The 16707-nt window shown below is 36.9% G+C and overlaps 1 protein-coding gene across 2 annotated transcripts in view; it reads right to left on the reverse strand.

Annotated features, from left to right (window-relative positions):
• Window positions 1–2845: 2845 nt before the first annotated feature.
• The window catches only part of LOC107662885 (von Willebrand factor), a 35255-nt gene continuing 21393 nt past the window's right edge, over window positions 2846–16707 (reverse strand). For both annotated transcript variants that reach the window (XM_016453003.1, XM_016453002.1), the window contains 19 exons: window positions 15831–16008; window positions 15312–15526; window positions 15042–15231; window positions 13522–13851; window positions 11615–11862; window positions 11383–11485; window positions 11187–11258; window positions 10641–10742; window positions 10343–10548; window positions 10079–10228; window positions 8620–8703; window positions 8337–8520; window positions 7252–7292; window positions 7036–7143; window positions 6497–6595; window positions 5440–5568; window positions 4117–4156; window positions 3480–3577; window positions 2846–3393 (listed from right to left, as the gene is read on the reverse strand). In XM_016453003.1, the coding sequence (XP_016308489.1) occupies window positions 3202–3393; window positions 3480–3577; window positions 4117–4156; window positions 5440–5568; window positions 6497–6595; window positions 7036–7143; window positions 7252–7292; window positions 8337–8520; window positions 8620–8703; window positions 10079–10228; window positions 10343–10548; window positions 10641–10742; window positions 11187–11258; window positions 11383–11485; window positions 11615–11862; window positions 13522–13851; window positions 15042–15231; window positions 15312–15526; window positions 15831–16008 (2769 nt within the window). In that variant the 3' untranslated portion in view covers window positions 2846–3201. The remainder of the gene's footprint in view (window positions 3394–3479; window positions 3578–4116; window positions 4157–5439; window positions 5569–6496; window positions 6596–7035; window positions 7144–7251; window positions 7293–8336; window positions 8521–8619; window positions 8704–10078; window positions 10229–10342; window positions 10549–10640; window positions 10743–11186; window positions 11259–11382; window positions 11486–11614; window positions 11863–13521; window positions 13852–15041; window positions 15232–15311; window positions 15527–15830; window positions 16009–16707) is intronic.

Below are 16707 nucleotides of genomic sequence, written 5' to 3' on the forward strand. Positions count from 1 at the left end.
TAAGAAAGAAACAGACTAATATTAGCGTAGATGCCATTCTTCTTACGATGTAGCAAGTACATCGGGTGTTATGAGAAGTGTTCCCGGTTCCGGTTGACCTAATTAACGCAGCCTAACAATCCTTTAATGGATTTGAATTATAGAAATGTGATAGTGTGTTATGTGTAAGCCAGGTTAAAGAGATGGGTCTTTAATCTAGATGTAAACTGAAAGAATGTGTCTGCCTCCTGAATAATGTTAGGTAGGTTGTTCCAGAGTTTGGGCACTAAATAGGAAAATAATTTGCCACCCGCAGTTGATTTTAATATTCTAGGTATTATCAAATGGCCAGAGTTTTGAGATCGCAGCGGACGTGAAGGACCACCATACTTGGCCACATGTCACGTCACTTTTTCACTTTCACTAATTAGCAAGATTTTAAAATGTATACAATGTTTAACAGGGAGCCAGTGATGTGTTGACAGAACCAGGCTAATATGGTCATACTTCCTGATTCTAGTAAGAACTCTAGCTGCTGCATTTTGGACCAGATGGAGTTTGTTTATTAAGCGCGCAGAGCAAACACCTAATAAAGCATTACAATAATCTAACCTTGAGGTTTCTGCATTTGACATTGAGAGCATAGGTCATAATTTAGATATATTTTTATGATGGAAAAATTTGGTTTTACAAATGCTAGAAACGTGGCTTTCAAAGGAAACATTGTTATCAAATAGCACACCTAGGTTCCTAACTGATGACTAAGAATTGACAGAGCAGTCATCAAGTGTTAGACAGTGTTCTAGGTTATTACATGCCGAGGTATTTGGTCCGATCATTAACACCTGTTTTTTTTTCCAGAATTTAGCAGTAGGAAATTACTAGTCATCCAGTTTTTTATATCAACTATGCATTCTGATAATTTTGCAAATTGGTATGCTTCGTCAGGCTGCAAAGAAATATAGAGCTGAGTATCGTCAGCATAACAGTGAAAGCTAACAACATGTTTCCTGATGATATCTCCCAAGGGTAACATGTAAAGCGTGAAAAGCAACGGCCCTAGTACTGAGACTTGTGGTACTCCATACTGCACTTGTGATGGTAGAATCTTGAATCAAGATGGTAAATCTTGATGACAAAGTAAATAAGAAAAACATCTTGGTACTACACTTGCACTTGAAAAAAGCCACTTGGCTCACAGTTCTCTGCATTTTCTCAGACTTTTTTAAATCTGACAGCTCCTCTCATATGGCTTTATGATATAGTGAGTTCATAGCTAGCACATAATCCAGGTATTATTCGACCTACTAGTGTACTATTCAAATACCGCATAGTGGGATGTTAATTATTTTATGTACTGCTTTTTGCATGCTATATACTATGGTATATGTGGGAACTGACTCGTAGCATAAAGTCGTCTTCATGCACCATATTTGAATATGCATATGCAATAAAGATTTAAATGCTGTAAAGGAAGACATGGAATATAACGCATCGAGTCGTATGGACTACTTTAGTGGCACGTATGGTGCTTTATTGTCTCTTTTAGAGCTTGGCAGCCCTGGTAACCTTTTACTTTAATTGAATGGGAACTATTCCTAATTGCATTATATAATGAAATAATATTTGATAATTTTATTAATTAAATATTATAACTCAATTTAATTATACATTTTAATTGTGAATTAATTGAAGTGAAGTGACATGTGGCCAAGTATGGTGACCCATACTAGGAATTAGTGCTCTGCATTTATCCCATCCAAAGTGCACACACACAGCAGTGAACACACACACACCGTGAACACACACCCGGAGCAGTGGGCAGCCATTTTTTGCTGCGGCGCCCGGGGAGCAGTTGGGGGTTCGGTGCCTTGCTCAAAGGCACCTCAGTCGTGGTATTGAAGGTGGGAGAGAGCGCTGTACATTCACTCCCCCCACCTACAATCCCTGCCGGTACGAGACTCGAACCCGCAACCTTTGGGTTACAAGTCTGACTCTCTAACCATTAGGCCACAACTTCCCCAAAAACTGTGAACTGAGTCTATAAAGATAAAGAGTTATGATATACTTTGGAATAAATATCTAAAGGCTGTTGACATTTAAACAGTAATTGTCTCTATTTAGCTTATGCTTTCTATGTCCAAACTGATTTGTAGCCTATTGTCTGCTTGGATAAACCTAGGGTTATGTGCTTTGGTTAAGAGCACACTGACATTTTCTTGGGTCACATCTTCTCCGAACTGAACCTGCAGTTATGTGTTAACAGTTACCAGCCTTAGCACACTCACTTATGTGTATTTTACATTGCTTATTCAGTCAGTTCATTTAAGAGAGAACATTAAATGGTAGTAAATGAGAAAACTAAAGCAATCATTTAGCCAGCAATTTGAGAAATCTAATCACTAATAGTGTATTAAATCCCACCAGTGAATGCATGGAGCAGTCATGCACTTTCATAATTACCTTCAAAACACATCATAATAATGCAGTGACTCACTGGGTTTAATGAACATACTTTCCGACATGATTTCCAGATGATTGGCAGCTGGAATTGAGATATATTATATATTATAGATATAAATATTATTTAAACCTTGTAGAATATAAAGATGCTATAAAACCACAGATGTGTGGAAATGTGCCGAAATGCCATACATGGAATGTTTTTTCTTTATATTACTCAATATTTCATGAGGCCGACGAGTGAATAACAAGTATTTGATGTGTGACTCATGTCCTCCACATGTGTGAATTGTACCCTTCAACACCCTTCACAAGGGTGACTGATGATCTTCACATAATTGACTGATGATCAGTATTCTCTGTGCACACGAACGCTCTCACACAAATGAGTTCAATTGTCCAGAGCACCACCGAGTGGTACAAGTCGAGTACTTGTTCTTTATTGTAGGTCAGTCTATAAACACCCATAAACTACAACCACACATAATAGTTGTTCACGATCAAGAATATATTTGTATAGACAGATTGTTTAGTGGCAAAATGGGAAAGCAGTAATCAGGAATGATTGTTTATTGATTAATGATGAGTCTTAATGGTTTATATGTTGAAATAAAAACAGAGATAAAGTGCTCAATTATCAGCGGTTACTCCACTGAGCAAACTGTACTGAGCAACATACTGGCTGTAGATGCATATATGAAAGTATATTGTAGCAGTTTTTCACTTGCATGTTATTTTATCAAGTGGGTGTCTCTGCTTTCAGTCGGTCAAACAGGCGTGTGACATGCAGTCACAGCCAGTGACGGCAAGGACTTGGTGGTGTGTTTGTGTGCCGTTAGCGCAGCGCAGGGGAACATTCATGGGCACGGTGCCTGTAGCCGAGCAACACACACACTCGCTCTCGACCGTGTGCTTGTCCAGTGAGTACATAGACTTGCTGCCACACTTTCCCTGTGGGTGAGAAAAAAGACAGATAAATAATACGTACATAGCTTCTTGGTATTGTTGCAATAAAATATAAAAATGTATCGACTTACCTCGCAGTACGTGAGTTCTATCTTTTCTTCTGATTGGCAGTCATCCACTCTAATGTAATTCAGCAAACCCACAGTTCTTCTGCATTCTGGCTCAGTACCTAAACAGACATATGCACACATCATGTTCAGATCAGTCGGATAGAGTAGGGCTGCATGATTTCAGGGAGAAATGCAGTATTTTTTTCTGATAAAAATTGTGATTTAAATAAAAAGAATCCAGGTTTGATGTGCTTATTTTTAGGGCACAATTTGGCCAAAATGTGATTATATATCAATATTGCTATACAATAATTATAATAATAATATATAAAAATCACTAAACAAAATAAGAAATATTATTCCCGTACTATTTCACTGTAAGATAAAAAAAAAAGTATCTAAGAAATTACCCATACAATTTGATTTGGACCCATACAATGTATTTTTGGCTATTACTACAAATATACCCCAGCGACTTAAGACTGCTTTTGTGCTCCAGAGTCACATATATTTAATTAAGTGGCTGTCTTTGATAATCTCACTAATCCATATTGCGATTTTTTTATCTGAGTTTTATTTCAGTTAATCGTGCAGCCATAGGATGGAGTTTATAAAGTGAGCAGCATGTATGAATGATGGTTTTGGTGGTTGTTCTTACACATCTCACAGCAGGTGTCTCCAATCTGGCTTATTTTACCCTGTGGATAAAGAATACATTGTTTCACTTTCATTATTGTGCAACACAATAAATGTGGTTTATTAGAAGTAGAATATGTTCCTGGATTGGTGTTTAGGGATTGGTAGATTTAGGATTAGGAATGGAGTTTGGCATGCAATCGTTTGATAGCAATGTTGGTCTAGGATTAGCAAAGTAAAGTGTATCTGTGTGTGTGTGTACCCCATGTTCCAGACAGCGTTTACGGTCAAACGGGGGACATGTTGTCACAAGTGTCTCCAGCACCAGTTCTTCATCCTTATTCACACTGCATGTGTGTTTAGTGCAGCCATCTGTACGTGTTGTATTTGCCTGAACACACACACAAATGTACACATTTATGACACTATCTGAAAATCAATAGAACATCCGGAGCATTTACAGCAGGGGTCTCAAACTACCGGCTCACGGCAGAAGATAATTTCATATGACTCCTCCTAAATGTGAAATTTAGACTGCAGATCACTTCACTTTCTGCATTTTGGTTTGGTTTTCCTGTAGTTTTCTTAAATGATTGATCAACAGTGATAATATATACAACTATTCAAAGGTTTGGGGTCAGTTATATTTTTAAACATTTTTGAATTGCCTTTTCTCACAAAGGCTGCATTTATTTGATAACAATATAGTAAAAACAGTAATATTGTGAAATATTACAACTTAAATGATTGTTTTCCTATTTTAAGATATAATTTATTCCTGTGATGCAAAGCTGAATTTTCAGCATCATTACTCCAGTCTTCAGTGTCACATGATCCTTCAGAAATCATTCTAATATGCTGATTTGCTGCTCAAGAAACATGTATTATTATTATCAATGTTGAAAATCTCTTAATATTTGTGTGGAAACATTTTTTTCAGGATTCTCTGATGAATAGAAAGTTCCAGAGAAGAGAGTTTATTTAAAATAGAAATATGTTGAAACATTATAAATGTCTTTACTGTCACTTCCGATCAGTTCAATGGGTCCTTGATGAATAAAAGTTTGTATTTATTTTAAATGGTAGTGTATATACTTCATGGGTGCATGTAAAATGTTTGAAACAGTTCTTCCAAGCAAAGCTGCAGATCTTAAGCTTACTAAACATATCACTTTCATTATTGTGCAACACAATAAATGTGGTTTATTAGAAGTAGAATATGTTCCTGGATTGGTGTTTAGGGATTGGTAGATTTAGGATTAGGAATGGAGTTTGGCATGCAATCGTTTGATAGCAATGTTGGTCTAGGATTAGCAAAGTAAAGTGTATCTGTGTGTGTGTGTACCCCATGTTCCAGACAGCGTTTACGGTCAAACGGGGGACATGTTGTCACAAGTGTCTCCAGCACCAGTTCTTCATCCTTATTCACACTGCATGTGTGTTTAGTGCAGCCATCTGTACGTGTTGTATTTGCCTGAACACACACACAAATGTACACATTTATGACACTATCTGAAAATCAATAGAACATCCGGAGCATTTACAGCAGGGGTCTCAAACTACCGGCTCACGGCAGAAGATAATTTCATATGACTCCTCCTAAATGTGAAATTTAGACTGCAGATCACTTCACTTTCTGCATTTTGGTTTGGTTTTCCTGTAGTTTTCTTAAATGATTGATCAACAGTGATAATATATACAACTATTCAAAGGTTTGGGGTCAGTTATATTTTTAAACATTTTTGAATTGCCTTTTCTCACAAAGGCTGCATTTATTTGATAACAATATAGTAAAAACAGTAATATTGTGAAATATTACAACTTAAATGATTGTTTTCCTATTTTAAGATATAATTTATTCCTGTGATGCAAAGCTGAATTTTCAGCATCATTACTCCAGTCTTCAGTGTCACATGATCCTTCAGAAATCATTCTAATATGCTGATTTGCTGCTCAAGAAACATGTATTATTATTATCAATGTTGAAAATCTCTTAATATTTGTGTGGAAACATTTTTTTCAGGATTCTCTGATGAATAGAAAGTTCCAGAGAAGAGAGTTTATTTAAAATAGAAATATGTTGAAACATTATAAATGTCTTTACTGTCACTTCCGATCAGTTCAATGGGTCCTTGATGAATAAAAGTTTGTATTTATTTTAAATGGTAGTGTATATACTTCATGGGTGCATGTAAAATGTTTGAAACAGTTCTTCCAAGCAAAGCTGCAGATCTTAAGCTTACTAAACATATGGCTGTTTTATTCTTTTGGCCATTAACCATGTTCATTGGCACGTAGAGGTAGTTATTGGTGAGAGGGGGGATTCAAACCTATATCTTCCACACTGATTATTCTGGCTATTGTGACATTGACCCATGACTCTGTCTGCACATATTTATTACTTTCAGAGTGACCAGCTGTCTGTCAGGTCGTCGGATGCTACATTCAGTTGCTACACAACGGCCACAGCAAGCATTAGGTATGGGCTCCAGCGTATATCCCTATAAAACAAAACACATGTTACTATATTCATACATACAGGGCTGACAGTCCTTTTTAGAGACTGTTTCCATAGAAATGAAGACTCATCATCATGTCATATTTAATGACTGTCTTTTTCCATCTCATTTTCTTATTCAAAAGGCGTTTGAGAACCATGCCGTTTGGCTTTATGGACGTCAAACCTGACACATTTTGGTGCAGCATATCCAACATAAAAATGTGAATGAAATCGAAGAGCTGCTTTTTAAAAGTTATGCTCCTTGCATGCAAAAGCAGCTTTGGATGTCTCCAAACATGAGCAAAACATCTGCTTTTGTGCTTTATGGATGAAAGAAAGTCATACGGGTTTTAAACAACATGAGGGTGAGTAATTGAGTGAGAGAATTGTCATTTTTTGGGTGAACTACCCCTTTAATAATCTTCAGAGTGAGGGTTTTACCTCTGAGCAGGGGGAGCAGCTCATCTTCCTGCAAGAGAGCCGATAACTCCTCTTATCTTTCACACACTCGCAGTGTGTGCACACATCCACCATCACTCGCTCTCCAGCCTACTCACACACACACACAAGGAGTAAGACCCCAAAGTCAATCTGTTATGCACCAAGACATCTGCACACGGCACATTAGTATTCTGTATGTTAACTCAACGTCTTTACCGCAATAACCGTTTGATTCAGCACACAGACATCCATTGGAACTGCAGAAAGAAAAAAACTGCATTAAAGTCTAAGGAAAGATGACAGAGAGCAGCAGTGAACGAGAAATGTGTGTGTGCAGGGTCCAAAATGAACACTGCAAATGGGATTTGGCGAGTAAATAAAGCCTCTTCATGGTTTTTCTATTATTAAGAATCAACAGCTTTATTCAGAAAATTCATTAATGGACATTTTTAAAAAGACTTGAGGAATGTTATAATATTTATCAATTATCAACCTGAAATTGCTCGTATAATAGCTATATTTTATCACTGTAAGAAAAATTTTTTTTTTTATATTTCAACTATGACTTTGCCTTTGCTGCTTATTTGGCATGAAATAAATAAATACATTAAGAATCAGATTAAATGTTTCTTATAAATTGTTTAAATAAAACTCAATTGAGATTCTCCATTTATATTCAATATATCCAATATTGGCTTGTGTTTATCAATTAACCAATTGTGTATATATAATTGTTGCCCTCCTTAAAGATTTAGATGATCATGCAACACTCACCTAAAGGAATAGCGATTATGGCAAAGATTTAACTCTTCAAATGTCTTGAGTTCTTTCCTTTTAAGAGGTCAAGAGTGTGAATTCCTAATATTTAGTGTTTTTTGTCACCAATATGCAAAGAAAATCAGCTAAAAAACTGCATTGTCATGTTTTAATAAATATTAAAATTAAAATATATGTATTACAATTAAAAAATATTAAAATTAAACAAATAAAATAAAGTGGTTTCGTTGCAGGTCATAAACATTTATGGTGTAAATCTGATCAGTTAATCTACCATTGTGTGACATTAAGTTTATTTTCTATGTTAGTTGTGTGTGTGTGTGTGTGTGTGTGTGTGTGTGTGTGTGTGTGTGTGTGTGTGTGTGTGTGTGTGTGTGTGTGTGTGTGTGTGTGTGTGTGTGTGTGTGTGTGTGTGTGTGTGTGTGTGTGTGTGTGTGTGTGTGTGTGTGTGTGTGTGTGTGTGTGTGTGTGTGTGTGTGTGTGTGTGTGTGTGTGTGTGTGTGTGTGTGTGTGAAACTGTGTACCACAGTGGCAGGTCGGGCAGCAGTCTTCTACTGTATTGCACTGGAGCTCTGTGCCCAGTGGACAGGTTGGCGTGTCCATGAGGTGGCAGGACACGTTTGTATGCTGGATGAACACTTCCTCATTGACCTGTACACATTCGCTCCACACACATCTGTCCTGCGGAGACACCCACTGCTCTCCCACCTGCACACATGTGGAGTTAAAGAGAATGTCTTTCAGATGTAAATGCAGAGTATTCAAACACAGACAGAGAGTAGGAGGTAAAAGACATTAAATACTCGCCTGTCTCAAATGTCCTCCTTCCACGCAGCTGGATTTACGGCAGTGACCGCAGCACTCGTCCTCTGAGTGAGAGTATGTGGTTCCCTACATACACAAAATCAATGTGAAATCATAATCAGCCCTTATTATTTAGCTATAAATGTCCATGGACTTATTGTGCATGACTCATCACTGCCTGTTATTGTAAGGGAAAATGTACTTGTTTCTTTCAACAAAATGTAATAGCTTTTCTTCACTTTTAAATTGTTTCCTCTTGTTAACATGACCAAAGGTTGAGGGATATTATATTACGTAGATTTTGACATTTTTTGAACAAAGTACTGTTGCGAGTAGCTGCCTAGTTATTTGGTTGCTAAGGTGCCAGACAGGTTTACTGACTCAATTCAAAAGAGTCTATCATATTTTGGTCACTATATGGGAGTCTATGGGGTTATATTACACAATTTTCCACCATGCCTTGCCAGCATGAAATGAAAATTCAACCTGTCTATTTTCTAAATGCTTGTTATTGGTCTTAATGTGAATGATTCATACATTCTTATTTTTTAACTATTTTGTTAATGTCAAATCTAAATAACTCAAATCTTCCCATAAAAGACTTCTCTCTGGTGATGCATGTCGGATTTCTCCAATCATTTAGCCCGCTTAAACCCTGTCTCGTTCTTACCTATTTATCCCATTTTTGAGTGCAACACCCACATCTCAAAATCCAATAAACATCCAATAGAAGTGCCCACCCTTCATTTTTGGTTTTCAAATAATCCATTTGACTTGGATGTACGACAAAATATATATGATATATAGATATGTTTTTACTTCCATTTCATTGCGACTTTGAATGAAACCACTTTTAATGGTTTTTGTCCATTCATAAGTGCAGAACAATGTAATACCTGAGGTTAGGATTTAATTAAATCCCTTATGAAAGTATGCATAATAATGTTGAATGCCTTATAAAAAAAAAACAGTCATAATATCATAAACTGATGAAATCTAGTCCATATGAATATTCATACAGCATGTCACAATACAGAAGTTAAGTGCATTGTAAATGCCACTACATGTCATCTTTTAAAGTGACTTATGATCATTATAATATATTCAGTGTTCATAAAAATGAATACAATTCATAACATTTCACAAATGTATATGCAGCCCTGCATCTTGGAAAAAATTTTTGATTTGCAAAAATACCTAATATCTAATTTGAGGATGCTGATTTAAAAAAAATATTAATAAAAACATTCCATGAATAATATATACAGCAAAATAATAAATAAATAATATACAGCATATGTATCATTATTAATGCACTTATCAAAATAACAAAAGCAGTCAGTTTTCAAAAGTTCCCCTAAAATTAAAAAGAAACAACTATTGGATTTAATCCAGCAAATATGATCCAGGGCGGTGATATTTTTCAAACAGAAAGATAGAAACTAAGTTTTGTAGGACGTACCAGAGGACAGATCTGGTTGCAGACGGGGTCCACACACTGAGCGATGTGCAGGCCGGTCTGTCTGTCTGCTTGCTCCGTGCAGGTGCAGGTTTTACACTTCTCATCCCACCTGCTACCCACCTGGTAGACCACAGTGTCCACCACACACACCTGCACATATAAATAGTCGATTACATGCTGATTGCAGAGTACACTCATCAGGACATGGTGCTGCAAGGGCAAGTGAATAACACATGCGCAGCGAGAGCGCTAAAGCGTGCCAACCTTATCGGGCGTGCAGGTGACCTCTATGCAGTTGCAATCATTGGCAGTTGTCTTCATGATGTAACCCGAGGGGCAGGTGCGAGTGATGTTCTGACAGTAGCACACACATTCATATGAATCGCAGCACTCTGACGGTGTGACCGACAGCTTCTTGTATGCAGGGCAGGATGGTTTTGTTGTCACAGGACACTGATCCTTTTTGCAAACTGAGAGAGGGCGGTGAAAGAGGTTGATGTGATTGAAAACCATCTTTGTGAAACGAATGAGAATATGTGTGTGTGTGTGTGTGTGCTCTCACCACACTGGTAAACTGGCAGACAATCTCCAGGGTTTGTGAGGACGACACTGAGCCCGTGATCGCAGTGAGGGGGATCTGACCGCTTACAGTTCGGGTCACACACTACAAACACACACAGTAGATTAGCAACACTATATTGTAGTAGTGGCATCAGATGTCATCATATCTGTGAGTATGAGTAGTGAAAACATAACATATCTAGGGACCTATGATGCAGAAAACGCAAACCGAATCACGGAATCCAGTCATAAAAATGGTTTTACAGTATAAGACAAATTTTGGATGAATAAATCAAAAGTAGGGCTGTACACTTAATCAAATCACAATATGGACTAGTGTCTGAATATGAATGCACAAAAAGACTTCTGTTTAAATATGAAGTCTGCATATTCTGCATGTCTCTGTGTGGCGCGGTTATGTATACATACTCAAGCACAAAATTGAGTGATTACACAAGCTTATTGATTCAATTAAATATATATATACATATACATATATGTACATTATTTTTGGATTCTCTGTGTTAGATGTGTATTCTCAGCTCACCACACTCATATTCAGGGCAGCACTTAGATCCCGTCTTCTCCCGAAGAACCTCACATTGTCCACACTCTGGAGCTGTAGCACAGCAACAGTTGCCATGACAACACACAATGAGAAACCACTTCAAGAAATGAGGCTGTTAATCGTGTAGTGCACGAGAGCAATAGTGAGAGACAATGTATACACATTGTGTCTTTACCTTTAGAGTTGGTGCAGGGTAACGCTGTGCAGTTAATGCGCTGCTGATCCAGACACACACACAGAAGACAGGGGTTTTCCTCAGGATTCCAGCTTTCCATAAACTGAAGTGCACACACACACACACACACACTAAAATCAGGAGACTGACAGAGGCTTATTGGTTTTATAAAGTGGTGGCAATAGCAATATCATAAAGGCATGATGTTTAATAAATGGTAAAATCAACATACTTTGTGAGTTTTCCCATGGTGGTCCACACACTGGCTGCAGGTTTCTTTGCTTACACACTTATCTCCCATTAACACTGACCCTTCAGGGCAGAAACAGCCTTCTGTGGGAGTTTTCAAGCACACTGATCCATTGCCCTTCATTAAACCATCACCCATCATGTCACCAGGACTGAACTGGCTCCGTCCACACTGCTCCAAACATCCGGTTCGACAAGCGGCATACTCCATTGAGTCTGAGCATGACATGGCTACACACAGAAAATGTATTTGACACTTCAATTCCAATTAAATGTAGAACACAAATTATTAATGACATAAAATGTTGTTCATAACGTATTTAATTCTGTCAATGCAATATTTTCCAGTAAAAAAGAGAATATACAGTAAGAAATTATGTGGGGAGAGATTTGATTTTATCCATCTGGAAAATAAATGTTTGGATATAATGTAATTGCAATATCATATTTTCCCACATGTGTGACTTGTGTGATTGGTTGCAATCACAGAAAGGAAAATTGGAGAGGTGGAGGAAGTTCTTAAATTTTTTTGAAAACCTTTTTCTTTTTTCAGAATAATTTACACTGATGAATTATGAGGATACATTTTGATTATCTCAAATTCTGATCACTATTTACTCACCTTCATGTTGTTCCAAACCAGTTTTTTTGTTTTTCATGAAACACAAAATTGTCATGCGTAGAAAAATTGTCATGCAGCTTGAACTGCAAGCAACATTCATAGAGACCAGGGACTGTCCAGCTCAAAAAAGGACAAAAACACCAAATGATTTTTCAATTATTATTTTATCTTTAAATAAATTAATTCTTTATTTGTTCTTTTTATTTAAAAATATATTTTTATTTTTCATTTTCTAATTCCATTTTTGTTTCTTTTTTAATCTTCTAAAGAGCAGTGTTATTGTTAACCAAAATGAAAACCTTTAAAATGTTTTTCCTTAAGATGAAGTACTAAAATTACTAAAACTAAAAGAGAAATAAAAATTAATTTAAAGGGATAGTTCAAAATTCTGTCATTAATTACTCACCCTCGTGTCGTTCTAAACCCGTAAGACCTCTGTTCATCTTCGGAACACAAATTAAGATATTTGATGAATTCTGAGAGCTCTTTGACCAGGTCCAAGGTCCAGAAACGTAGCAAGGAGATCGGTAAAATAATCCATGTGACATCAGGGGTTCGAAGATGAACGGAGGTCTTACGTGTTTAGAATGACATGAGGGTGAATAATTAATGACAGAATTTTCATTTTTGGGTGAACTAACCCTTTAAGCAAAATAGAAATATTTAAAATAAAAACAAATAAATTGACAAAATTACAAAACTTTTTAAATTACATAAAAAAACAATATAAAAAAATATAAAAATAAAAGCTAATTCAAAATATTAATAAATACTATAATAGTACTTTTATGCTAATATAAAAGAGTAGATTATTAGTGATTATTAGTCTTTTTATCACAAAAATCTGTGGTATGTCTTCACAAGACTATAGCTCACAAGACTTCTTTTATAGTACTTCTATAGTGTTTTATTGTCCTATTGGAGTTTGGTGGCTATGAACTGCTGTTGAATGGTAAAAGTGGTGTAAATATGTCTCTTTTTGTAGTCATAACAGCGTAAAGGTTTGGAACAACAGGAGGGTGATTAAATAATGCCATCATTTTAATTTTTGGGGAAGTTATTCCATAATACCATCCACTAGATGTATGCTTCCACATTAACTTTCTTTCAAGCTTGAGACTTTCATTACTGCACACACAGATCTCTTGTAATTCCTGTTTGTTCTCTTTCTAAGGCACGTTGATCAAAGTACCACCTTCTCACTGAACTGAGACATGCAGGGTCCTCGCGCACTTCGCTTCATGACTCATTAATCACAGAAGACTCACGGCAGAGGGTGGGCGTCCTCCAGTCCACACACACTCCCTGTTGACGGCACACGCTGCTGTACGCAGTAACAAGGTCACACACCGCATTAGGCTGGCAGGCCACGGTCCGACAGATCTGCACATAGTCCTGCAGGGGGACCAGTGCGTGACAGTGGCTGAACACCTCAGAACTTAACACATCACAGCCCTTCGCCACACCTGCAGTACATGACTGAACCTCCTGATGCTGGACACACTCGCCCAGAGCCCACCCCTTCAGGTACATGTCAGGGTCTGTGGTCACACTGCCGTCAGATAACAGCAGACCCGTCTGATCATCAGAGCAGGAACCTGAGAGAGAGACGGACCAGTTATGTACATCACACAATGGGTGGTTGGGAAAAATTGTATGGGAGGTTAAGAAAAATGTAAAAAAAAAAAAAAAAAAAGGCCCTATTTTGATTCATGGGTTTCATGTAATACCACACACCACAGGATGTTGAATTGGACTTTAAATTAGAATGACAGGAAGAGGAAGTGCAGTTCAAAGAAATTCGGCATAGTCACGTTTTATTAGTTTTTTTTAATTATTATTATTAAATTTAAATTAAACATTTGAAGAAATAAACATTACTATTAACTATTAAAATAAATATTAATTTCTAGCGTGTATATATATTATATTTTATAATACATTGTATATAATACAATATTATATATATTCAATTCTTAAATTCAAATATAATAATTTGAAAGAATATACATTTTAAATATTGAATTAAATACAAATTTCTATAGGTGGCATTACATAGATTATTATTATATCACTTAAGATGGCGCAGGCCGATAGGTCTAACCAATCTGATATCACCACATCATTATTCACATGGCACAGCTGATTGGTTTCTTTTCACATCTGCAGCCAATGAGCTTGCTTCTCAACATTCAAATATTTGGCTAGTGCTTGCTGTAACAGTTGCAGCGCGCTTCAGAAACCCTCCACCTTCCCCAGCTCCACCTGTATAGATCTGCTATGGGGTGATTTCATGTATGTTATATATGGGGGTTATTTCATATTTGTGCAGCAGCAGTATTTCCTACATGCTCACAGCAGCATGTCTGTGGATGTATTGGCAGTAGCAAGTCTCGGCAGCAGCAGCGTAGCAGATCTATTCCGCCAAGACCAACACATTAATATTGACATGTATCTTACTGTGCTAAACTCTGAGAGTTGTCATGACAGAAGTGCTAATATCATCTAATGGAAATACCCCATATGATTACGAATAAATAAAAACATATTAACAAATGTTAAACAAAAGCCCTCAGAGCAGATATATAAATTTCTTTGAATTTCATAATTCAATAATTCTTCAAATTTGAATTTGACAGTTTTGCATGCAATCTTAAATTTAAAATTTAAATGAAATTTAAAATAATTAATTTTGAATACCACACGACATGACACAGGCAGACTTATACTCTCCTAAACAATCACACTCAAAAAATTACTGTCGTAAGCTTAAAGGAAGTGTATTTACCACATAAGCCAGTGGTGTTAGGTTTCATGGTGATGTCCATATTGACCATGAACTCATTGCTGTGAGGAGTGAAGGTGAGTGTGAAACCATGCTGCTCTGATCTCAGCTGGTGCAGTATTGCACCAATTTGTGTCACAGTCACTCCCTCACTTCTGAATGGCACTGCAGTAATCACACCGCCCACAGTCACCTGCAGTACAGAGAAACATGTTGACCCTCTTTGCTAATTTAGTGAACTCTTAACTTTGCATGCTTTTGCAATTTATCAACCTTCATGTCATCCCGTAGCACCACACTCGTTCCACCCTTCCTTAGCTCCAGACTCTTCATGCAGATCTGATTGGGTGAGCTTTGACAGGCAGCTGTATGCAACACTAGCTCCACCCCTCCTGAGCGAAGCAGCAAATAGGAGCAAGCGGCTCTCAGTTTCAGAGCCGCACCCGAAAATGACACAACGTGACTAGTGGAGCTGCCCATGCAACTACCTGTAGGAATGGAAGTATGCATGTTTTTTATATTGCATTTTCAATTTTATAATGCATAAGGCAGCAAACAACTTTTTAAACAGTAGTACACTAAATTGTTGTCACTTGACTTGATTGCATTTTTAAGCCAAGTTTGTGAAAAAATTGCTACTTTTGGCTGTCCAATCAAATAATGAGACAAGAAAACAACTGTTGAAACCTACAGGTGATATTACTTAACACTGGAAGGTTGTGGTGCATTGCACTGTGTGATGAGATTAGTAACAGGATTGGTTGCTGTATAGTGAGGGGTGTGTGTTCGTACAGGGACAGGTCCAGGTACAGCCGCAGGTGTGATTGTAGCGGAGGGCTGGGAGGTTGTTTTTGCAGACGGGAGGCTCCATCTTCTCACAGTTGATGCGGTGGCTCTGCACCGTTACCGTGCCTGATGGGTTGCACAGCACTGAGTGACAGCCGTCTGGCAACAACCACGTCTCACCGGGCTGATGGAAAGAAATTATCAGGATAGATCATTAGATTTACAAACCAGAACATCAGGAGCCTTTGTTAGTCTGCGGTAGACGCTGCACGATTAATCGAAATAAAACCGAAATCACTAAATGGCTAAATGTCAAACAGAAAGGCTGCAATTTATTTGCATATAGTATATGTGCTGTGTGTTTCACAGTGAAGTGCTGCACTGTGTTCTTTTATACGCGAACAACTCATGATCCAGTATTTTCATTGTCTCAGAGCAGCTTGGCTCACAGTAAAACCATCTCGAACTCCATCTCTGCATCTGCTCTGAGTCATTTGTAACGGGCATTTGAAAACGCAACACACGTCAACCATCTTCCCAAACTTGTGAAGAAAAGTGCTTATAAACTGACACTGCGGTTTTCCACCAAAATACAAGCTTTATGGTTTAAAATTTGAAAATGAAAAAATTAAGACATCCAAAAATATTAGTTTTGTAATATTACAGTTTTAATGTAAAATAAAATAATAATTATTATAAATAATTATTAATACTTAAATAAATACTTAATTTTTTATTTTACAATGAAACATTATGAAAGTAATATTTCTTAGTTGATTTAAAATTTAATCTAATAATTATTTTATTTTACAATACAATTATTATTATTATAGTTATATTGATATATACTCGCATCATTTTTGGCCAAATTGTGCAACCCTAC

The sequence above is a fragment of the Sinocyclocheilus anshuiensis genome, unplaced genomic scaffold (assembly GCF_001515605.1).
Source record: "Sinocyclocheilus anshuiensis isolate Anshui unplaced genomic scaffold, SAMN03320099.WGS_v1.1 scaffold739, whole genome shotgun sequence".
In the NCBI taxonomy this organism is placed as follows: Eukaryota; Metazoa; Chordata; class Actinopteri; order Cypriniformes; family Cyprinidae; genus Sinocyclocheilus; species Sinocyclocheilus anshuiensis.